Source organism: Muntiacus reevesi, chromosome 5 (assembly GCF_963930625.1).
Source record: "Muntiacus reevesi chromosome 5, mMunRee1.1, whole genome shotgun sequence".
NCBI classification, from domain to species: Eukaryota; Metazoa; Chordata; class Mammalia; order Artiodactyla; family Cervidae; genus Muntiacus; species Muntiacus reevesi.
The window spans coordinates 48,136,653-48,160,170 of NC_089253.1; the positions used below are offsets into that span (position 1 = coordinate 48,136,653).

The following is a 23,518-nucleotide window of genomic DNA, read 5'->3' on the forward strand; positions in this document are numbered from 1 at the left end:
TGGGGACATCCCAGACCTCCCCGCACATCACAGGCGGTGCTGGACCTCAGCCTGGGTCCTGCTCTGCCGTCTGAGAGGTGGAAGTGGGGTGTGCGCCTTTCCTGGTGGTGGCCGAGTTCGAGTCTCTGCCCAGGGACGTTTGCGGCCCAGCTTCCCTGGGGAACATGGACACCACCCCTCATTTTCTCTAGTCCTTCCAGGGCTGCCCAGCTCCCCAGGCTCCGTCTTTTATTATTGGTCTCCTCATAAATTCTGTGTCAGCAGTTATTAAACTATTGGGTCTCAGGACACTTTTACACACTTACAAATTATTAAGGGCCCCAAAGAACTTTTCACTTGTGGGTGTTATCCATCTATGCATCTATTTACTGTATTAGAAAATAAAACTGTGAAAATTTAAAGACTCACATTTATTCTTTCTTTTGCAATAACAGTGACAGACAGTTGCAGAAAACATCAACAGCGCCGCTTTCCTCAGCTGATCCTCTAAATTCACTTCTAACCCTCTATGTGCTCACCAATCCTGAACCAATTGTGTCTTGAATTTGCCCAATTCTAGTCCCAGCCTCAAATCTCATGCACACCTTACCCTCACCCCCCAGACCCTGCCAAGACTCTCAGGGTAGCTGAGCCCGAGCAGCTTTATCCACATGTCCCTTCATGGCATTTTGGGGAGCCAGGATTCAACACATAAAGAGCAGATTTCTATGAAAAATAAGAAGAGTGGCATGAATACATGTCTTTATGAATCTCCCTGACATCAGGCTTCCTAGCAGCAGCTGGACCTCATCTCCATGTCCACCTTCACTCTGTTGGGGACACCATCCTGGTCGAAGCATCTGGAGAAAACCCAGCCTCACCCGAACTCTCAGCTAGAAACCAGGAGCAGGTGAGTGGCCTTCTCGGGTCATCGAGGACGTTCTCCTGTGATTGACACTGAACCCCAGCTCGGGGCGCCTCTCCGGGCGGCCTCCGTCTGGACGGGGAGCCCACCCCAGGTGCGACCCACTGGGGCCCCGGGGAATCTTGGTGCATCTCGCTCCAAGGACAGGTCTCTGGCCCCCGTGATTCTGTAACATCAGAATCACGATTGTTTGGAAAAATGCTGATTCAGAGTCTCCCTTTCCACGTCCACGTGGGACTCACACCTACATCACACGCTCGGAGAAGGGCCTTCAGGTTGGGGAGCTGTCTCACTGATGCTGGCAGGTTCCAAAATTCTAATTTCCAGTGAGTGAAAGTGAAAGTCACTCAGTCATGTCTGACTCTTTGCGACGCCATGGACTATACAGTCTATGGAATTCTCCAGGCCAGAATTCTGGAGTGGGTAGCCATTTCCTTCTCCAGGGGATCTTCCCAACCCAGGGATTGAACCCAGGTCTCTTGCATTGCAGGTGGACTCTTTACCAGTTCAGCCACCAGAGAAGCCCAATTTCCAGTGGAAAGCTCGAATTTACCATGGCAACAAAGACTGTCTGCTGTTTCTCTTGTCTGGGGGCAAACGCCTGCCAAGACCCCAAGTGTGAACTGCACAGCCGGCCCAGCATGAGTCGGGGTTCGCCTGTCGTCCAAGCGAGCGCTGCAGGAGGCTGACACCCAAGGGCCCAGACTGAGGTCTTCTGCATCAGGGGTGTTTGCTGGCTCACCCCGAGACCCGGGGCCCTTCCTCCCCGGGGTATGTGTGAGGGGATCCTGCCCGTGGCCACGCCGGGATCCTCGCCGAGGAGCCAACAGCTTCACCCGCCAGGGCTTCTGCACCATCCGTGCCCACGGGAGCCCTGTGAAAAAGCCGAATCACCCTGTACTAGTTTCTGAGGCGGTGGTAACAGAGGATCATAACCTTCAAGGCTTAAACACCAGAAATTCTTTGTCTCAAAGTCCTAGCGGCTGGAAGTCCAAGGCCAGGTGTCAGCACGGTCACTCCCTCTGGTCCAGCTTGGCTATGATCTTTGAGGCTCCTCACGTTGTAGACGTGTCAGCCTGATCCCTGCTTCTGTCTTTAGGTGACTTCCTCTGTGTGTGTCTATGACCAAGTGTCCTCTGTTGATAAGGACAGTAGCCATGTTGAGTTAGGGCCCATCCTAATGACCCCACCTTATACGAGCTGGGGGAGACAATCCAACCTCTAACATGCTGCTGTCTTGTCATGACGCTCGTCTAGAGCTCAGGGCCCCCCAGCGACCTGCGAACCCCGCTGGGGAGAATGCTCCGTGGGGGTAACTACGGAACAGGCCACGTGCCCCCGACTTGAATTCTGCCCCTCGTGGAAGCCCAGCAATTCCCACAGCGATCGCCTTTGGGGGGAGGGTTGATAGGAACCGTTTTTGTTTCTCCGAATGGAGCTGCTCTCAGCATCACCCTCACCCGCGAAGCCGCCCTGCCAAGCACACCTTCCCCAGTGAAGGCGCACGCTATGCCTTTGTGGGGATCCCGGCGGCTTACATGGGTGTGGCGACATCTTGCCTCCTGTGCTGTTTTGTGCAGTACCCTTTCAGTGAGTCAAATATTTTGAAAAAGTCAGAAAGAAATGGAAAAGAAGAATCTCCACCCAAAATGGCATTGAGCCCCACTGGCCTTTTGGCCCGGCCCGAGTAGGGGAGGAGACGGGGGGAATCGGAGGCCCACGAGTGGGGGGACAGTCACAAAGACAGCCTGTCCCCAGCACAGAGCCAGCCTTGTTGGTGGGACGTCCGTGGGCGGCACAGCTGGGCGCTGGTCAGGCGCTGGGAGGGCGGCTCCGGGCGAGATGGCCCCACTCTGCCCGCAGTCAGACCTCCGCGGCCCCCGCCCTTGGCCCCAGGCTGTGCCATCAGACCCCACCTCTCCCCTGCGTGACCAGTGCGGGCTGGGGGGGGGAGTGGCTGGGCCCCCCCTCCTGGGCTCTGCCCCACTCTGGGGCTCCAAGCAGGGCCCCTGGCCCTCCGTGCCTTGTCTGTGCCTGTTTCTGGGGCCCTGAGGTCGCCAGGCCCAGGGCGGGAGATGCTCAGGCACCCCCTAACCTGGCAGCCCTGCGGAGTGACGCCCTGGGGCAGGAAGCACAGGGACTCCACGCAGGGACCCCAATAGCTGAGTGACTTGGGCCCTGCACGTGTCTGTCCTTGGGGGACAGGGAGCCCTGACCTGAGCGAACTCCTGGGGCGGGGGCGCCTCAGAACCAGCAGCTCCTGGGCAGGAAAGGGGGGCCTGGGAGCTGGGGGAGTGGGCTCCCCTCAGGCTGCCCAAGAGGCAGGGCGGGCAAGAGGGGGCCACGGCAGGAGGAGGCCTTTGGGGGGAGGAGGGAGGCTGGGCAAGGAGGCAGGTGTAGGTTTTGGGGCTCCCAAGAGACAAATCACCCAGCCTAGAGGCAGGGTCCCCAAAGTTCAGACCATCCAGCCGATGACAGCACCTGGCTAGGTGGGGACAGAGGGTGCGCTGGGGGCTGTCCCGCTGACCTCCAGGTCTAGTGTGGGCACCCCTGGGCCAGCAGAGGCCACCCTGGGAGCGGGAGGGGGGGTGCTCATGCCTGCTTGGGGGAGGGTCTCAGCCAAGCAGGGGGCTGGCAGTCTAGGCCCAGCAGGGGCTGTGCTTTCTGGTGGGAAGGTGGATGCCCAATTCTCCCCTTTTCCTCTCAAGCTCCTTGTCTGTGGGATCCCGCCCAGGCATGGGAGCAAGGACCCTCCTCTCGAGGCCTGGAGCTGGAGGGAGCACCTTCCTCTCCCAGGAAGAGGGCTCCGAGGTGGTCAGTCTCGGTGTTGCCCAGCTGACCTTGACCGGGGGTCTGAGCCGGACAGACGTGGCCCAGAATGGCCTGTCCCTGCTGCGAGTCATCAGGGCTTCTGAGGCCCAGCCCGGCAGGGGACAGTTCCCTACTCCCGCCATCTCCCGCCCTGAACGGCACAACCAGCCTCTGTGTCCAAACGTCCTGTGGTCGCCCACCAGGCAGAGACCCTGGAACCCCGGGCGGGTCCTCCCCCGGCTTTGGGGGTTCACGGGCTGGCAGCAGGTGCTGCGCGCCCCCTCCTGGCCTGCCGGCCGCTTCGCAGAGCGGCCAGCAGAGGGCACCACAAGCCGCCGCCGAGGGTGGGCGTGGAGTGGTCTCGCCGGCGCGCCCCTGACCCCTGCCTTCAGGGCCCCCGTCCCTGCACCGGCCCCATCCTCGCCGGCTGCCTGCCCCGCCCCGCGGGCCCACGCCCTCTCTGGTGCCCCTCCCGAGGCTTGGGGCTCACCCTCCGAGTCTAGTTTCGATCTTGACCCCGTGACTCATGCCGCCTCCCTACTGGAGGTTTGACAGACCTGCTCCCACCCCTCCCATACGGCCTTCCGGACCTCGGGGCTGGGAGAGCCACGTTCCCACAGTAGGCACGCAGCCACAGCTCCCAGGGGTGTCCTCCGGGCCCTCCCGCCCGGGTGTGGAAGGGTGAGCAGCCTCACCGGAACGTCCCCAGCACAGCCTGACCACTGCCTGCCTCTGCCCAAAAGCTCTTCCAAACGTGCAATCCCAGGGGGCTCCAGAACCCACGGTGACCCCAGCCCACCTCCAGGACACAGACACGGGGCTGCTGGGAGGCTGCAGTGGTTTAATGGCGTGGATCCTGAGCCTGGGTCACCTCTCCTCCTTGGGGTGTGGCCCCCCGAGTCCAGGGCTCCGAGACTCACCTCCTCCCGCACAGCAGGCCGGGCGAGCAGGCCTGAGACCTGAGCCCCGCGGGGGCCGGGAACACGCGTGGGGGGGGGGAGCTGGGGGCAGGCGAGGGGGGGCTGGGGCTGGGGCTGATCCAGGCTCAGGGGGGGCAGGTGGATGAGGGGCTGGCACCGCCTGGCGGCAAGTTTGGCTGCAGAGTGTGTGGGGGCCCCGGGGGCGTGCGCGGGGGCAGCGCCGAGCCCGAGGTCAGGTCCCTGGGGCCCCATCCAGCGCGACTGTCCATCCGAGTCCAGGGTCTGAAACACGTCCGCGAACAAAAATAACACTCCAGCCGCGGGGCTCGTCCCCAGCCGCAGGCCTAACTGTCCTCCTCTGCGCGCCTCTGGGTCTTGGAATGGAACTTGCTCATGAGCTCCTCCAGCTCCGACCCACCCTGCTGCTTCTGGGGGAGAGGGGGGCGTCGGTCAGGGTCCCGCCAGCCGCTGTCCCGGCACCACGGGGCGGGCGGGCTCACCTCCAGGAAGGCCTTCTGCACGGTGAGCTGGCTGTACACACGGGCGCCCTCCTCTCCGCACACCTTCCGCAGCTCATCCTTGTTGAGGGAGAAGAGCTGTGGGCCGGTCAGGACGCCCAGGTGCTCCACGACCCTGCGGGGCGAGCGCCAGCGTGAGCGCGGCCCCCGCCCGCTGAAGGCCTGGGCCTGCAGCCGGGCACTCGCCTCCCCGCTCCCCGCCCCGCCCCCGCCCCCGCTCACCGCGCGCTGAAGGCCTTGGCCTCCAGCCAGGCGCGGACCTCGCGGGGCCCGGACGCGTGGGTGAGCGGCGGGGGCACCGGCTGGCTGCGCTCCACCCGGAAGGGCCGCGCCGGCTGCGCCCGGATGTTGCTGATCTTCTTCACCAACTCGTCATTGACCTCGTCCATGTGTTGCATCAGCTCTGCGGGCGGCAGGCGGCTCAGACCCGCGCCGCTGGGACCGAGGGCTCCCCTCCCCCGCCGCCTCCCGTCGGGATGCGGGGCACTGGGGTCCAGGGGCCCCATCCCTCACCGTCTTTGTTTCCTGCGAAGCTGGGGGGCAGCTTGTGGGTTGGGCTGGCAGGGCCCCAGTATTTCACTCCCTGCAGGGGGGGGGGGGCGCCGTTACATCAGCTCGGCATCCCTCCCCAGGCCTCTCCCCACACTCCCCGTTCCTCCCTGCACCCCCAGGACCTGCTCTGGCCCCCACCTTCCCAGTCTTAGCCCAGACCCCGGAGCTTTCATCAGCCCCCGCAGGGAGGGGTCAGGCTGGGTCTTTCAAGACCCAGCCCTGCCCCTCCGACCCAAAGCAGGACAGGGCAGACCTCCCCTCACCTGCTCCTGGGGGGCGTCCTCCAGCCGGGTCTCTGCCAGGATGTTGCCGGGCACGTAGCCTGCCTGGCCGCTGCGATTCCGAAGCTTCCACCACTGGTGGCCGTCCTCCAGCACCTGCAGGCCCGCATCGGGCCATCACCCTGGTCCACAGCCCCCAGCCCCCCAGCCACGGGGACCACCAGGGGGAGCCCCTCTTTACCAACGGGCCAAAGAGGGTTCTGCAGTCCCCTCCGAGCCGGCCCCTGCCGGGTCCCATGACGATGATCACACCATGGCCAGCTCCCCTGGCCCCCCGGCCTCCCACTCTCTTCCCTCTCCCCCCAGGGGTCTCCTGAGCCTCTAGCCTGACTGTGGATATAGATCACCCCCGCCCCCGAGCCGCTCCACTTTTCAGTGGGTGGCCTGGATTCAGGGCTGGCATGAAACATGGGAAGTGCCTTGAGGGGGCTCCCGGGTGGATGTGAATGACAGGGCCCTGCTGGGTTGGGGGTGTCCTCACCCAGCACGGGGTGAGTCCTCCTTCGTCCTGAGTCCTGCCCAGCCCAGGGGCCCTTGACACCCCTCTGAGATCCCCAAGGGGGATCAGCCAGGCTATCTATGCTGGGGGTGCCAGGCTGAGGACCCAGAGTGGAGCCCCGGGGTCAGGCAGACGCCTTCTCTGGGGTCCACCGCCCGTAGCCCCCACTCACCTCCAGGACCTCATCCCTCAGCACCGACAGCTCGTTGGCGTTGCGGGCCGTGAAGTCATAAAGGACCTTGACGTACTTGGCCATGGCTGATGCAGACTCGTAGCCTCTGTGTGGAACAGGAGGGACTGAGGCCCCGCGCCGGGCTGGGGTCTCTCCTCGGCCTGGGGCAGGGCCGGGCGGGGCACAGCTTCCCAGGTGCTGGCTGCCTCCCGTCTGCGGCGCAGAGGCTGCGGCTGTCAGCTGGGATGGAAACTGTGACAGCCCCGTTGCGTCTGGGGCCCCCTGCGTGGGGGGGCAGCGGAGGCGGGTGGCACGCGGGGGCCTGTGGGCACAGCAAGGCCCGCCCCAGCCCAGGCCCCCTCAGGGGTCGCCAGGTCCAGCCCCCAGGGGACCCAGCATCAGCTGACCATCAGGGACCGGGCAGATGCTCTCAGAGCTGCAGCCCCTCTGGCGCTGCAGACAGAGTGGACACGCACCGCACCGCACGGGGCGTCCCAGCCCCCGGATGGAGCAGGCCTGTGCCTGCCGCCCGTGCTGGGCCATCCCTCCTGGCCAGCCCGCTGCTAGGGCACAAGGGCAACGCTCACCCAGGTGCGGGCTCAGGGCCCGGGGACGTGGGGGTGGGGCTGGGGTGGCTCCTGGGGCCCTGGCTGGGGGTGTGTCAGGACGGGCTGCGATGGACCAGCCAGAGACTGGAGATCAAAGGATGAAAATGTTTCTTAAGGTGACCCTAGGCCAGGGACCAGGGGCAACAGGCTCCTGATGTGGGGTGGAAGGAGGGGCAGCTCCTCCCTTCCTGAGACTGAATCCTGGGGTCTGAGAGGTGAGGTGCTCCCCACACAAGTCCAGAGCATGACTGAGAGCAGAGGATGAGGGAAGGGGAGGAAGGACGGGGACTCCCCTCGGCCCTGGGGCTGGGAGATGTGGTCCAGGGAAATGCGTATGGCTGGGGGGAGGGAGGCTGTCCCCACAGAGACCCTCAGCCGTCCCCTCGGGCCCTGAGGCTGGGTCTAAATCGGCCCTGACTGGGTGACTGCGATCAGTGAGACCACTTAAGTCCAGAGGTTTAGTACATTTCTATATGTTTCTAAAGCATAAACGTGGAGACATGGAAAAAGATGACATATTAGGTAGTGGACTTACGGGTGCTTTCAACGTTTCCCCCTCAATTGTACACAACAAAGTTGAGAGGAAACCCAGCTCCAGGGCGGAAGGCACTGGCGGTCGGGAACGAGCCTCTGGCCGCCACCTGGTGGCACTGAACCCAGGGCAGCTGTTGCTGTGAACTGCAGCACGCCGGGCTTCCCCGTCCTCCACGATTTCCCCCAGCTTGCTCAGACTCATGTCCATTGAGCCGGTGATGCTGCCCACAGCAGAGCCTCCGTGACTGGAGGGGTGAGCGGTGCCCCCGTAACCCTGAGGGGAGCTTACCTGTGAGTGTGCTGGGAGCTGACCTGGGGGACCACGTCTCCTGGGGGCGTGGACTCCGGACCGAGGCTGTGCTTCGGGGAGTTTCTGAAGGACGGTCGGCTCGCTGGAGCCGGCTGTGGGGAAGCGGGTGCCCAGGTTTGGTGTGCAGCAGGGGCTGGGCCGGGAGGGTAGGCATGAGCAGCGGGCAAAGGTGGGGCCGGCAGGGGCTGCAGGAGCTCTGACCTCGTCGGCGGGAGCTGCCAGCCCCTCCAGCTCCCAGGGGGCCTCCTGCAGCACGTCCAGCGGTGGCTCCCAGCCACTGTGGAACCTGGGCACGTAGGGGGGCGCCTGCGGCTCCCGTGGCCACTCGGAGCTGGGGCGGGAGGGCCTGGGGTGAGCTGTGCCCGCTGGCCGAGCCAGCCCTGCTCAGGACCCCGGCCCGCCCCCTGCAGGACCCCTTCCCGGTGTGGCCTGTGCCGCCTACCGGGGGCGTGTCCAGGCCTCCCCCAGGGATTCCCACAGTGCCATCTCTTTGGGGACCAGGTGGCCACGCAGAAAGCCCACGGCGTCGCGGGACAGCAGGGGCCTGGACACAGAGCGAGCGATGTTCGGGCCGCCGCAAGTGCTGACGATCTGGGGGGCACAGAGGGGGTCAGAGGGGGCCTCTGGCCGGTTCCCCCCTCCCCCAACCCCCCTCCCCCCATCTCCCAACCTCTCTACCCCCGGCAGCGCCACAGGCTGGCCCGATGTGTCCGCAGCTCTGAGCGTGGATGCCGGCCCCAGCTAACTGCCCAAGGTGGGCACTTGCTTCTCCCAGTCACTGGCAAGCCCCCAGGTCCCCACTCCCCCCTGCCCCAGGCACCAGGTCCAGAGGTCCGAAGAGGAAGTGCATCAGCTCTGCCGCGCTGGGATTCTGGATGTGCTTCTGTAGCTTGGCCTGGGGGAGGAGAGCGGGCGCGGGTGGGGGAGGGGAGCGGGCGCGGGTGGGGGGAGGGGAGCGGGCGCGGGTGGGGGAGGGGAGCGGGCCCGCGGGTGGGGGAGGGGAGCGGGCGCGGGTGGGGGGAGGGGAGCGGGCCCGCGGGTGCGGGGGTGCGGTGCCGCGGACAAGGGGGGCCCCATCCCCCATATCAGCTCAGCGGGACGGGGCGGCCTTGCCCTCACCAGCAGGTTGAAGGCCAGCTTGGTCTTCTGGAAACAGTCCACAAACTCAGCCTCCGAGGGGGGCCGTGCCCGCAGCGTGAGGACGCCCTCTGGACGGGGAGGGGGCGGGCGGCCGGACGTGAGCCTGGCCCGCCCGCTGTCGCCGTGCCCGGCGGGTCTGGCCTCAGCCTGAGGCTGCCCGCCGGCTCCGCGCACCTTCCCCGCTCAGGGGTCACTCTGCCCCCCGCCCCCGCCCCGCCCCGCACCTGCCGGCCCCTTCTTCCCCTTCTTCTTTCCCTTCTTGCGCTGGTTCAGCTGCTTGAAGGCCTCCGCCGCCTTCTGCAGCCGCGCCACGAACCACTCAATGTCGTCCAGAGCGCAGTTGAGGATTTGCTAGGGCCAGAGTGGGGCAGGGGTCAGCCTCAGGCGGCCCGACCCTCTGCAGGGACACCCCCACCTGCTGCCTCTTGGCCCCTGGGCCGCGGGAGGGGCCCGGAGTGCCTGGGGCGCCCCGTGCGAGACCCACCGTCTCCTTCTCGATCCTCTGTGCCAGCGCGGCCCGCGGCTCCTCCTCCAGCGACTCGCGGCGGCGGAGGCCTGCACGGGGCAGAACTGCGGCTGACCGGCCCGTCGCCCCCCGCCCCGCTGCAGCCCCCCGCCCCGCCCCGCGGGGCCCACCTAGCTCTCCCAGCGGCGTCAGCAGGCCCACTCGGTTCTTGGTGGAAGGGGAGTCCCCGCCGAAGCGCTGGATGGGGATGGGGGCCGGGCCCGGGGCCGCGGGCAGGATCGACAGCCGCTGCCGGATCTTCTCCTGGTGGCCCCTGAGGCGGACGAGGGGCGGCTCAGCCCGGTGCAGCCCGCGGCCCAGGCCCGCCGCCCCCAGCCCCTCCGAGACGCCTACTTGAGGGTCTGCGGTCGCATCTTCTTCCCCAGGCGGCAGTCCGCCAGCGCGCTCTCGATGTCCTCGTGCACGAGCTCCGCCTGCAGGGTGGGGGCCGGGGTCAGGCCGGCTCTGAGGAGGGACGCGTGCCCCCGAGCCCGCGGCCGCCGCCTCACCTCCACCTCGTCGCAGTGGAAGAAGTGGACGTCGGGCTTGCCCTGGTCGGAGTCCTGGCACACGAGCAGCAGCACGGACGGGTAGCGCAGCTGGTTGAGCACCGTCTGGCTGTGCCGCACGCTGGGCAGGGGGAAGTTCTCCAGCTCCTCCTGGGGGACAGGCGGCTGGGTCCGGCTCGCGGCCGTGGGCTCAGCGAGGGGGCGCCATGGACACGGGCGACTGGCCTGCGGCCTTCACGCCACAGACGCGCGCAGAAAGGGGCCCGCACACAGACGCGGCTGGCAGCCGGCAAGCTCCACGCCGCTGGCCCGCCTTGTCCAGCCCTGGAGGGCTCTGGCGGGGGTGGGGGGAAGGGGCGGGGAACGTGGCCCCGTGGGGCGCAGCTCCCCTGACTCCAGCCGCGCTCGGTCCTCCCTGCCCTCTGCCCTCCGCCTTCAGGTCCCACAGACAGGCCCAGAGCTCTGCGTGGCTGCCTGCGCCCTCCTCCGGCCGAGGTACCTGCGACTCTATATCCAGCAGCCTCAGCGACTGGTCGTTGACCTGCAGCAGCATCTCCTGTGTCCAGATCTTCTCCTTGGAGCTCAGCTGCACCAGCTTCCGGATGGCGTCTTCCACAGACGCGATGGCCTCACTCTTGTCCATGATGAACGTAGCCAGGTGCTGGGTGGGTGAGCAGGGCGTCACCCTGGGTGCAGCCCTCCTGGGGCTGTGCCTTGGGGTCTGAGGGGGCCACGGCCAACCCTGGGGGTCTGAGGGGAACAGCCCTGCCCTGGGGGTCTGAAGAGACAAAGCCCCGCCTCGGGGCTGTCTGTGGCGGCCACAGACAGGCCCCAGTGAGCCCCTTGGCAGCCCTGCACAGGCCCCCCGCCCAGCCTCGTGCACTCACGGGCTCAGGGATGCAGTCCCCCTGGTGCCCTCCACCCTGTCGTCTCTGCCCGCCTGGCTGCCCCCAACTCACTCTTCCTTCCAGACGCTCCTGGGTGCTTCCCTCCCTGAGTGCCCGGTCACAGCCTCCCTGTCACCATGTCCCTGACTTGCCCTTTTATTTATCGTCATCTGGTCTATGTGGGGTACCACGCGCCTCTCTGCCTCCTGCCCGCTGTCTCCTCTGTGACAGGGCCGGGCCCACGGCAGGCCCCCGGTGAATGTGTAGGAAGGGAGTGAGCAGCCCATGGGGGCCCCTGGCCGGCCGGCCCTGCCCACCCACTCCTCTCTCTGGAAGCCTAGCTTGGGTGTCTTGTCCTCCCAGGAGCCCCCGAGTGTCCGTGCCAACCTTTGCTGAATTCAGGGAACGGTGCTGGGGCAGCTGGGGAAACACTGACATAAACCCTTAAGCAGGCAAGGCTTAACCACAGAACACAGATGCGTGAAGGTGACATACTGGGTGACTTCAGATAACCTCAGAACGCTTCTTCCCTGGGGGACTTTGCTAAGCCAGGAAGAAAACCCAGATAGTCAGAAGATCAGGACTTCCCTGGGGGCCTTGTGGCTAAGGCTGCCGCTACAGGGGCCACGGGTTCAATCCCTGGTTGGAGAGCTAGGACCCCACGTGCCACATACACACAAAAGGAAATAAAAGACAAAACCCACAAATTTGACCTAAAAAAATATTCTGCTTACGAAAAAAATACCACATACAAAGTTTTAAAAAACTGAGAAGAAAAAAAAGAGAAAAAAAAAAAACTGAGAAAACACAAATAATAGCTATAATAGATTTGATGCAGGTTAATTTTCTTAAAATAGAAAAAGACTGGTATGTATTATAGTGACAGTTCTTACTTTGTTAAGAGCTCTGTTTTGTTTAATAATTAAGGATACCAACAGTAAATGAATAAATAATGAAAGAATACGTAAATAAGTATAAAAGATTAACAACCCAATTGAAAAACTGACAAAAGGTATGAACAGAGAGTCTACAGGAAAATAGATACAGAATAACCTTTTAATATAGAAAATTATATGCCGGGGACCTCCCTGGTAGATCACCGGTTAGGACTCAGCTCTGACTGCCGAGGGGTCCGGATTCAGTCCCTGGTCTGGGAGCTTAGATCCCACAAGCCACACGGTGCAGCCGAAAACAAAAGAAGAAACTTTTATGCAGACTCATTCAATACCAGAACTGCAGATCGAAGCCTTGAGACTACTCCTTTAAGAATGAGTTTCCCCCATTCTGTTGCCCTTGTGGGTGACACTGGCCGGTTAAGACGTGGAGAAGGGGGCCTCGCCTGGCAGCTCCGGGAGGAGTTGGTGACACTGGACCGGGCCAGGGGCTTCCCTCTTATGTTTCCACCCAGGCAACCTGCCCGTGTGCGGAACGTGGCACAGGCACAAGGCCGCTCCCCGCACAGCTCAGGGCCAGGCTACAGGCCCACGGGCAGGCTAGAGAGGGACCAGAAGCACGCAGTGACTGGCAGGCAGAGGGTCTGTCTGCAAAGCATGCCAAGCATACCGCCCGTGCGTTCCAATCGCCTGAAGACACAGCCTGTGTCCTCTGACACAGTGGGGTTAAATCAGCAATCGATACCAGACTCGTAACTGCAAACCCTACTAACCGGAAATTGAGCAACACCTTTCTAAGTTACTCTGGGTCCACATCTGTAGAGACTGAAGAACACACTTTCAAACAAGTGAGTGAAAGAGGAAGTGTCCAGGAAAATAAAACACCTGGTGACAAAGGAGTGTAGACGCAAAATACACCCAAGCTTGTGGGATGCAGCAAAACCAGCGCTCGAGGGAATTTATACCTATAAATGCTCACATTGCTAAATGCTTAAAAAGAAGAAAAATCTAAACAACCCAAGGGTCAAAGAAGTCACAAGGAAAAGTAGAAAATATTCCAAGTTGCAGCAACATGGATAGGCTTAGACATTATCACAGTAAGTGAAGTGAGTCAAACAAATATATGGTATCACTCATATAGGACTGCCCTGTATAGCTCAAGTGGTAAAGAATCTGCCTGGGAAGGAGACCAGGGTTCAATCTCTGGGTCGGGAAGATCCTCTGGAGAAGGGAATGGCAACACATTCCAGTATTCTTACCTGGAGAATTCCATGGACTGAGGACCCTGGTGGGCTACAGTTCATGGGGTCTCAAAGAGTCGGACATGACTGAATAACTAACACGCATCACTCATATGTGGGATCTAATTTTAAAATGCAATAGAAACGAACTTACTCACAAAACAGAAACAGACTCACAGATTTCAGAAACAAGCTATGGTTACCAAAGGGGAAAGTTGGGGGAGGGATAAGTTAGGACCCTGGGGTTAACACACTACCATGCCTATGTAAAATAGATAAACCAACAAGGACCTACTGTATAGCACAGGGAACTATCTTCAATATTCTATAATAACCTATATGGGTAAAGAATCTGAAAAAGAAGGATTATCTGTGTAACTGAAACACTTTGCTGTACATCTGCAACTAACAACGTTGTAAATCAGCTATATACTCTAATAAAGTAAAATTTTAAAAAAATTCTGAGCTGCATAATCAAAACAAGAACATCAAAACTTGCAGGAGACTGCTAAAGGAGTCCCTCGAGGAACATTATAGCTATATATGAATGTCAGAAAAGAAGAAAGGCAATATCAATGGTCTGAGCATTCTTCTTAAGAAACTAGAAAATGACCACCAAATGAAACCCTGTGGGACTTCCCTGCTGGTCCAGGGGCTAAGACTGCAGGGGGTGGATGTTCAATCCCTGATCAGGGAACTAGATTCAACGGAGATGGAAGATCCTGCATGCTGCAACTAAGACCGCTCACAGCCAAGTAAATAAGATAAATATTAAAAAAGGAAACCAGAGTAAGTGGAAAGAAGGAAATTAAGAGCAGAAACCAACAAACTAGTAGAACAAAGAGAGAAAAATCAACAAAGCCCAAGGTTGGTTCTGAAAAGATTGATGAAATTGATAAACCCTTAGCAAGTCTGATCAAGAAAAAAATAGAGAAAACAGAAATGATCAATAACCAGAAGGAAGGAGGGGACATCACTAGAGATCATACAGGCATAAAAGTGAATTCATAATAAAAGAAACCTTCCCAGAAAGAAAACCCCATATTCAGGGCCTCACAGGTGAATCCTAACAAATACTTGAAGAAGTCACAACCTTCCATTAACTGTTTCTGAAGACGCGAGGAGCAGCAACATCGCTCCACTCATAAGGCCAACATAATTCTGATCCCAAAACCTACCAAGGGCGTTGCAGGAAGAGAAAACTACAGGCCAATGTGCTAATAAATATTAGTGCAAACAATCCTTAACAAAATACTAGCAAATCAGTCTTGCCAACACATAAAAAGGATAATAAACCATTAGTAAATGGAATCTATCCTAGAAATGCAAGGCTGGCTCCACATTTTAAAGAAACAGAATGATTCAGGACTTTCCTGGAGGTCTGGTAGTTAAGAACCTGCTTCCCAAAGCAGGGGACACAGGTTCCATCCCTGTTCCAGGAAGATCCCACATACCGAGGCGCAACTAACCCCATGTGCCCCCACTACTGAACCCGAGGGCCTCGGCCCGCGCTCTGCCGCAGGAGAAGCCGTCCCGATGAGAAGGCCACGTGCCGCGATGAGAGGAAGCGCATGTGCAGCACAGCCAGACCAGAGCAGCCAAAAGCCCAGCATGGCTCGTACACTAACCACACAGTAAGGGCATCTCACCCGAGGAAGCACCTGGGAAAGCTCAGCAACTCTCAGGACAGAAACTCTCAGCAGACAGAGGAGTGGAAAGGAACGTTCTCATTCTCGTAAAGGGCATCTACAGAAACAGGCAATTCTGGATACTTTCTTCCAGATGGGACATAGGCAAGGATGCCCACTATCATTATTATTGAGCACTATCCTGATGGTTCTAGCAAGAGCAATAAAGTAAGAAAGACGAAGTGGTTAAAATTAAGAAATTAAGTACTGTATTTTCAGACAAAATTCCTGGTACAAGTAATTCCTGAAACATAAATGAATTCAGCGAAATCTTAGGATACTCAATCACTTTACAAAATTCAACTGTACAAAACAAATGCTACCAGACAACTTGAAAATTAAATTTAAAAAATGAAATAATTTATAACAGTATATAAAAATTGAACACCTAAGGAATATTTTAACAAAGAGCCTTGAGACCTCTGCAGTAAAAAATCACAAAAAAGGCCTGAGAGAAATTAGAGAAGAATAAATAAGTGAAGAGGTGCCATGTTTATGGATGGGAAAGCCTCAATGTTAGGTCTCCCTAAACTGATCCTTAGACTTGACTCAGTGCAAATCAAAATTCTAGCACGCTTCTGGGGGGAGGGGTAAAAATGGACAATTTGATTCTAAAATGTAAATGCAAGCCCAAAGAACTTAGAATAGTCAAGAAAACCTTAAAGAAAAAGAAAAAAATTGCCTGATTTCAAGATGGTTAATAAGCTAGGCAGAGGTAAAATTGTATGAAACACAGAGAATCCAGGAACAGACCCATCCAGACCCAAATAGTCAATCTTTGACAAAGGCACCAAAATGATTATGAGGGAGAAAAAATAGCTTCCCTGTAACTGCAGCTCTCTACAGGGAAGGTTAATGAGTCTCAAACCAAAAAATGAATTTAAAATGGATTATAGCTCTAAAAGGTGGAAGTGGTGACAGAATCCCTCTTTGTGGGCTCTAAAATCACTGCAGATGGTGACTGCAGTTATGAAATTAGCAGATGATTACTCCTTGGCAGGAAAGCTATGCCAAACCTAGACAGTGTGTTAAAAAGCAAAGACATCACTTTGCCGATGTCTGCATGGTCAAGGCTATGGTCTTTGTAGTAGTCATGTACAGATGTGAGAGCTGGACCATAAAGAAGGCTGAGCACCTAAGAATTGATGCTTTCAAACTGTGGTACTGGAGAAGACTCTTGAGAGTCCCTTGGACAGCAAGGAGATCAAACCAGTCAATCTTAAAGGAAATCAACCCTGAATACTCATTGGAAGGACTGACACGGAAGCTGAAGCTCCAATACTTTGAGCACTTGATATGAAGAGCCAACTCATTGGAAAAGACCCTGATGCTGGGAAAGATTGTGGGCAGGAGGAGAAGGGGACGACAGAGGATGAAATGGTTGGATGGCATCACCAATGCAATGGATATGAACTTGGGTAAACTCCGGGAGATGGAGAGGGACAGGGAAGCCTGGCGTGCTGCAGTCCCTGGGGTCTCGAAGAGTCAGACAGGACTTGGAGACTGAACAACAACAACAGAGACCTAAATGTAACAGTCTAAACTATAAAGTGGGACTTCCCACGTGGTGCTAGTGGTAAAGAATTTGCCTGCCGAAGCGGGAGAGGCAAGAGACTTGGGTTTAAGGTCACAAAGAGTTGGACACAACTGAAGCGACTTAGCACACACACAAACTACAAAGTATCTAGAAGAAAATGCAAGACGTTTTCAGAGCCTGGGGTCAAGCAATGACCAAGTGAATAAGACTTCTCAAGCTCCCCAAAACAACGTAACCATTAAAGAAAAAAATGGATGCGACTGGAAGTCATCAAAAGTAAACATTTCTGCCTGCTTCAACATAGTTAATGCATGTGCATCGGCAAGCCAGACTGGGAGGTATAATCCATATACCTTTAGCTGAATGCAAAGGACCCCCCACTGTTCAATAAGCAGTCTATACATCTCATGTGGACACAGGCAGCGCCCCACGAAGGGTCCAGGGGCCAGGCGGGGCTTGCGACCTGGAGAACTCTCTTCTGTACACACAGCATCTTTGAAATAAGTTTACCAAGCAGAAGAGCAAAGATAGTTGTAAACTCTATGAATTCAGTTTTAGAGGATTCTCAAAAATGCTCAACTGCAGGAATGGAAGGCAGAGCAGTGCTGTTGAAAATTCGGGCGGGCGCGGCTGCAACCAAAAAGGACAGAGCTGCCCGGTGTCCTGAGTGTGCTGGCACAGAACCTCACACTCCAGCCCCTGAGGTCAACTTCGCAGTGTGTTAGTTTGGAATAAAGAAACAAATCCACAAGCCTTGGGCGCCCCCTCCCATTGCCACGGTCGGTCTGATCCTGTCGCCACCTCTCTCTAGGCTTCAGTTTCCTCATCTGAGTGGTGGTTTAGTCATTAAGTTGTGTCTGACTCTGCAATCCCATGGACTATAGCCCACTAGGCTCCTCTGTCTGTGGGGTTTTCCCAGGCAAGAATACTGGAGCAGGTCGCCATTTCCTTCTCCAGGGGATCTTCCCGACCCAGGGATGGGACCCACAGACCCGCATCTCCTACAGGCAGATTCTTTCACCACTGAGCCACCAGGGAATGCAGGCGGGGCCACAAGCCACCCACTTCCTCAGCCCTGCTGGCTGCTGGGTGGGCAGGAGAGGTGCCCTGAGCTGGGGTCCTTCACCGGCTAGTTTGGACTAAAGTCTGGGAGAAGGGCTGGGAGGCCCCAGTGACCAGGTGTCTCCTCACCAGGAGGGCAAAGTCCCTCTGTGGAGGGCTGCCCTGGGTGCCGAGCCAGTAGCAGGCCACAGATGGCCTCCTGTGCAGGCTGGCAGGAGGAGCCGATCACAGCATGGCCCTGGGCAAGAGTCCCAGGACGCCCTTGGCTCAGTGGACCCGCTCTACAGACAAGAAGGCCGAGGCTCAGAAAGCAGTGACTCACGTGGCTGCTGGGGCACGGAGGGCTCCATGGTGGGGAGCATTCACCTTCCTGCTCCGGGTCCCCCACCTTCCTGCTCCGGGTCCCCCACCTTCCTGCTCCAGGACCCCCACCTTCCTGCTCCGGGTCCCCCCACCTTCCTGCTCCATGGGGGGGAGCATTCACCTTCCTGCTCCAGGACCCCCACCTTCCTGCTCCGGGTCCCCCCACCTTCCTGCTCCATGGGGGGGGAGCATTCACCTTCCTGCTCCAGGACCCCCACCTTCCTGCTCCAGGTCCCCCACCTTCCTGCTCTGAGTCCCCCCACCTTCCTGCTCCATGGGGAGGAAAGCATTCACCTTCCTGCTCCAGGTCCCCCACCTTCCTGCTCCAGGTCCCCCACCTTCCTGCTCCAGGACCCCCACCTTCCTGCTCCGGGTCCCCCCACCTTCCTGCTCCGGGTCCCCCCACCTTCCTGCTCCAGGTCCCCCACCTTCCTGCTCCAGGACCCCCCACCTTCCTGCTCCAGGTCTCCCCACCTTCCTGCTCCAGGTCCCCCACCTTCCTGCTCCAGGTCCCCCACCTTCCTGCTCCGGGCCCCCTCGCCCCTCCCTCCTCATCCATTCCCACCCTCTTGTCCCGCAGGTTTGGACAGTGACCAGGAACCAGGAACTTGCCAGCTGCCAGGAACAGGAAGGTCATTTAAAAAACATGTTTCCTGGGTTCTAAGTGTGAATCAAAACTGACCCGGGAGCAAAGGCCTCCTGAACTGTCAGCTGGTCTAGAGTGCGGGCGCCCATCTTTCAGGCTCCGTGGGAGTGGCTGTCAAGGCCCCCAGGAGGAGCTCAGAAGTTGTGTCTGACCCGCCCTCCCACTCCAGCCTCCGCTGTGGGGCTAGGAGGACAGTCCCCCCACCCCACACTGGGCCATCCTGCCTGAGGGCTGCGGGGGCTCCAGAGCCCATCCTCGCCCCCTGCCACCCCGGGGCGTCCCCTGCCGCTCACACTGGGAGCTCCCGACCGTCGCGGGACCGCGCCTCCTGGGCCTCACGCCCCTCCCGGGCACAGAGGGAAGAGCGCCCTGCGGGGTGGGGGGCTCACCTGGACGTGGTACTGTGAGGTCTCGTGCACGATGACGCTGGAGTTGGAGTATTTCTTCCTCTGCTCTGAGCAGGACACACAGTCACTCAGCCCCGCAGGCGGCCCGGGCCGGCGGAGGGGAGACCAGGGCGGGGCTGCCTGTAGGCCCCTCACGACCACCAGGAGAGGCGCGGACGCACGGAGTGGGGGGCGGCCTCTCCTGGCAGGACCCCAGGGCTCCCTCCGTCCTCAGGAGGGAGCCCCAGCTCCGTGAGGTGAAGGCACAGCTGTGCCCGGGTCTGCCCTGGAGCGGGTGTAGGAGGCTCAGCCTCCCCACCGCGGAGGCCCCAGGCCCACCTGCCTGGGGAGGGATCTGGTCCAGGCCTTGCCCCAACTCCAAGAGCTGCCAGCGACCATCTCCCTGCCCCTCCTGGGGCTCCTGGCTTTCCAGGGCCTGCGTGACTGGGGGAGGGTCAGAGCTGGGGGCGGGGGGGCTGGCCAGGCCCCACCCTCCAGGAGCAGACACCTGGCACTCAGCCCAGCAGGAGCCCCAGCCTCCTGGAGGATCAGGATCGGGTGGCAGAGAGGAGCACAGAGAATCAATATTGATGCTCCCTGAATTATTCGTAAGGCCTCTCCCCTTACTGGCTGCTGGGGGAGGGCTGCTCTGTGGCCAGAGTTTGGGGGCAGGGCCTGAGCACCTGTTGGTTGGTTCGGGCCCAAGGGCCTCCTCTGGGGGCCCAGGCTGACCTGCCTTCCCTGGTGGGGGCCTGGCACAGTCCTGGGGAGGGCAGTAGGGGGAGACCCTCCCTGCTGAGCTGTCCCCAGCCTCCTGTTCTCAAACCTCACTCACCAAACAGGTCCTTGGCACTCATCTTGGGCACACCGTCAGACCGGCCCAGGCTGCCACTGCAGAGGAGGGGCTGGTGAGGGCGGGGCCATGCCACACCCCTCCCTGGGGACAGCTGGACGGGTGGGGGTGTTGAGGGGTGGGCGGGTGGGGCGGGGGCTCACTTGGCGGCACCCGGGCAACAGCTCACGGACCCTGATTGGCTCATGGCGTCCTCGACGGTGGCTGGCGGGAAGAGGGCAGACCTCAGTGTGGTCAGAGCCCAGGGCTTGGTGCCCAGCCCACACCTGAGTGGACAGGGGAATCAGGCGGACCCCTTGGCCAGACCTGGACCCGGCCAGGGCCCTGCTGCTCCCTCGTGGGGCCTGGGTCTCCTCCTCCCCACCCCCCAGGCCAGGGCCTGGTCAGATTCCCCAGGGTGCCTGAGCAGGTGGTCCTCAGGGAGCAGAGCCCGGCCTTCTGGACACGCCAGGCCCAGTCCTGCTCCACGTCCCAGCTGGTGTTCACTGCACCCCCATCGCTCCGCAGACCATCGGTCCTCCACAGGGACCCCCAGGGTGTGCCAGCAGGGGGGCCCCACCCCCAAAGGCTGTCTGGGGTAGAGGTTTGAGGAAGATGTCCCGGGGCTCTGCAGGGGCCTCAGGAGAAGCAGGCGCTTTCCAAGCAGAGGGAAGAGCAAGTTTAAAGGCCCTGAGGCAGGTGAGAGCCAGACAAGGGAGGAAGGAGCAGAGGCCGAGGCAGGAGCCTGGGGAGGGAGGCAGGGGCCTGGGGACACAGAGCCCAGGCTGAAGCCGGAGGGAGCCGCCCGCTGGGTGCCAAGCAGAGCCTGTGGGGTTCTGTGCTCCGAGGGGACCCTGGGGTCCACACTTGCTCCCAGCAGATGTCACCAGTGACACCATCCCTCTGTGGCTTCAGCGTTAGGGGCCTGCAGGCTCGGGTCACAAGCCGGGGGTGCTGGCACCCAGGGCAGGGACTGCCTAGGACTTTCTGGATTGACCAGGTTCTACCTACAGAGAAGCTCCCAAGAGGGTTGAGGGACTGGGGGCTTCAAGTCACCCCCCTACACGTCCCCAGGGTCTGGACTGGGCCAGACTCCTCTGTCCATCTCTCCGTGGAGAATGTCCGGAATGCTTCTGACCTCAGTAGGTGAACCGGAGTGTTTGTTTAGTGGGACTCCTGGCGGGCTGAGCTGAGGGTGCTGGGCACGTGTGTCCAATACACACACACACACCCCTGGGTGAAACCCAGGCTTGTGGGCGGACACCTGGGTTGTTCTCTGGCTCCCTGGGGAGGGGTGAGGGGCTCAGGGACGGCCAGGAAGGTGACTCCAGGCGCTGGCATCTGGGTTGGGGAGCAGCTGGGTGGGGGGCCGCCTGCAGGGCGGGAGTGGGGAGCACGGGCCTCGGCTGGCTGGGGTGGGGCGGGCTGCACTTCGGTTTCACTGTGGCCATTTTCCGGGTGCACGGGGAGGACCGCATATTGTGCCGGGTCAGGCCTGGCCGGAAGGAGGCCCCAGCAGGGCAGGGAGGGCGGAGGGACCAGCTCCAAGTTCAAATTCCAGCTCCCAGAAGAGTGACCTTGGGGAGGAGTCAGCTTGAGACCGGGGAGCCAGGTGGGGCCCTGGGTCGGGGAGCCCCTTCGGCTGGCCTGTGCCAGGTCTGGACGCTGCGGGCGCTGCTGGGCGGGGCAGGAGCCACTGCTTCCCTGGGCAGGGCTGGGGGAGGCCTGAAGGGGCAGGGCTGGGGCGGGTTAGGGGGTCCTGGGGTGGGGCTGCCCAAGCAGAGGCGGAGGAGTCGCAGCCAGGCCCTGCCTGCCTCCCAGGACAGCTGGGGCTGGCTACGTGGGGACAGAGACACAGGTGGTCAGTGGGCACTTCAGAAGCCCGGGAGCCCTGCCCACCGACCTCCCCTGCCACAGCAGACACCTGAGACACAGGGGCTGCCCAGGTCAAGCCAGCCCAACCAGGACTGGAGGCCCCCGGCCCCTGACGGCGGGGCCCCCAGCTTCCTCCCGCCCTCCACCTCCCACTCCCCAGACTTGACCGAAGGCCTGACCATGGACTGGGGCTCACTCCCCGGCTCCCACACCCAGGAAGCCGGCTGGCACCACGTGTCGGCCCCAAAGGAGCTCCCAGCCTGCCCGGCATCGGGGTCGGGAGGCGGGTCCGAGGCCTTTGAGGGGCAGGAGAACCCCTTCTTTTCTGAAGGAGGGGCTTCCTCCTACTGAGCCCAAGGTTGGGAGGGGCTGTCTGACTCAGAAGCCACTGGCTTACAAACATCCCCAGCTCACGGCGCCGCCCCAGGACCAGACGGGGCAGGCCAGGCCGCAGGCCCCGGCTCCTGGCCGCCAGCCCAGGGAAGGCCCCTCTCGCGGATGCCCCGGGCGTCCCAGCCCGGCCTATAGACCCAGGCGGAGCCCCGCGTCTTGCCGCCACCTGGGGAAACCGAGGCCCGGGGACCCGCCGTCCGTGCGCTCTCTTCTCTAGCGCCGAGCGGGTGCGGCCGCCGAGCGGGGTCGGGGCGCTCACCTGCTCTTCTCGCAGCCCCGCTCCTGGCCGTCCGTGCGCTGGTCCCTTCGTCCGCGCGTCCGCCTGCCCGTCTGTCGGTGCCTGGCTCGGAAGGAGGGAGGGACGCGCGTAGGGGCCTGGGCGGGGCGCGGGGAGGAACCTGAGCGGCAGGTTAGAGTCACCTCGCACGGGCTGGCCCTGGGCAGGGGCGGGGGCACGCGGATGCCCCGCCCACCGAGGCTCCCGGACAGAGCCGCCAGCACACACGCCGTCTCCCTGCGCGAACTCCACCGGGAGAGCGGGGGCGCCGGTGGGCGCGCGGGCGGGGCCGCGAGCCCGTCCCCCGCGGGGGTGCGCAAGACGGCGCACCTTGACGCTCAGAGGTCCTGCCGGCAGGCCGAGCTGCCTGCGGAGCCCCGGGAAGGGCAGACCTGCCCCTGCTAGGTGACCCCAGCCTCAAGGCCCTAGGACTCGGCGACCGGGGCCCATCCTCTTCGCCTGATGCCCCTCTGGTCTGGAGAGGGCGCCAGGGCCGTGCTTAGGTCTGTGAGTCTCGAAGGTAGGACCATTGGTCAGAGACCCTGCAGTCCTGTGGCCTGAACCGGCCAGGTGGGGGGCAGGGAGGTGCCCATCTTTCTTCACGCGGGCCAGCCCAGGTGGGCACTCCGTGAGGGGTGGGGTTGTTCCTTGGCGGGGATTGGGATGCCTGTGGCCCAGGCTGTCCTTGAGTGGCCAGTCGGTGTGAAGGGGCTCCAGACAGCAACCCCCTGCCTTAGGCCAAGCCCCAAGCTCTGCCCGTAGTTCTGTCTTTCCTCCTCCTGAGCTGACCCTGCAGGATGGCGCTGCCCACCAAGCTGGGTGAAGAGGAAGTGGAGAGGAGGGCAGGCGCCCCCAGGGCTCCCACATTGCTCCTGGGTGTGGGGAGCAGGAAAGCGTGTGTGGGGTGCCGGAGTCCCAGGGTCGAGGAGAGTCGGGCAGCTTGCCAGGAACCCCTGGGGAAGGAGGCACCCTGTCCTGGAGTGTCGGCGACACTGCCCCTTCCCACACTGTGGGGACCTCCCTGCCCGCGACCTGGGGTGCCGGGTGAGCTGCACAGGGGTGCAGGGAGTGGCTTCTTCCTGGGGCCCAGCCCTGCCCGAGCCCTGGCAAGGCCTGGCTTCCTGATTCTCCCCCTCTGCTGACAACCCGGAGGGGAAGGCAAGCCTGCCCTCACC

At 61.0% G+C, this 23,518-nt stretch overlaps 1 protein-coding gene across 1 annotated transcript; it reads right to left on the reverse strand.

The window, feature by feature from the left end:
- Positions 1-4,565: 4,565 nt before the first annotated feature.
- EPS8L2 (EPS8 signaling adaptor L2) lies at positions 4,566-22,461 on the reverse strand. The gene is made up of 21 exons (XM_065938087.1): positions 22,326-22,461; positions 19,963-20,023; positions 19,802-19,857; positions 18,970-19,034; positions 10,763-10,924; positions 10,264-10,413; positions 10,109-10,188; positions 9,886-10,028; positions 9,734-9,804; positions 9,474-9,600; positions 9,229-9,317; positions 8,930-9,004; positions 8,552-8,700; positions 8,311-8,440; positions 8,089-8,201; positions 6,658-6,763; positions 5,969-6,082; positions 5,667-5,736; positions 5,376-5,556; positions 5,136-5,268; positions 4,566-5,063 (listed from the first exon to the last, which is right to left on the reverse strand). Exons 2-21 carry the CDS (start codon positions 20,004-20,006, stop codon positions 4,980-4,982), a joined length of 2,142 nt encoding a protein of 713 aa, XP_065794159.1. The 5' UTR covers positions 20,007-20,023; positions 22,326-22,461; the 3' UTR covers positions 4,566-4,979.
- Positions 22,462-23,518: the final 1,057 nt, after the last annotated feature.

Bases quoted from the DNA above. Each gene is read 5' to 3' on its own strand.
- EPS8L2 (XM_065938087.1), bottom strand. From the start codon at position 20,006: ATGAGCCAATCAGGGTCCGTGAGCTGTTGCCCGGGTGCCGCCAA. The intron at 10,189-10,263 runs GTGAGGCGGCGG...CCCACCCTGCAG, and splicing joins TCCACTGCGACGAGGTGGAG to GCGGAGCTCGTGCACGAGGA. The intron at 5,269-5,375 runs GTGAGCGGGGGC...CTCGCCCCGCAG, and splicing joins GCCAAGGCCTTCAGCGCGCG to GGTCGTGGAGCACCTGGGCG.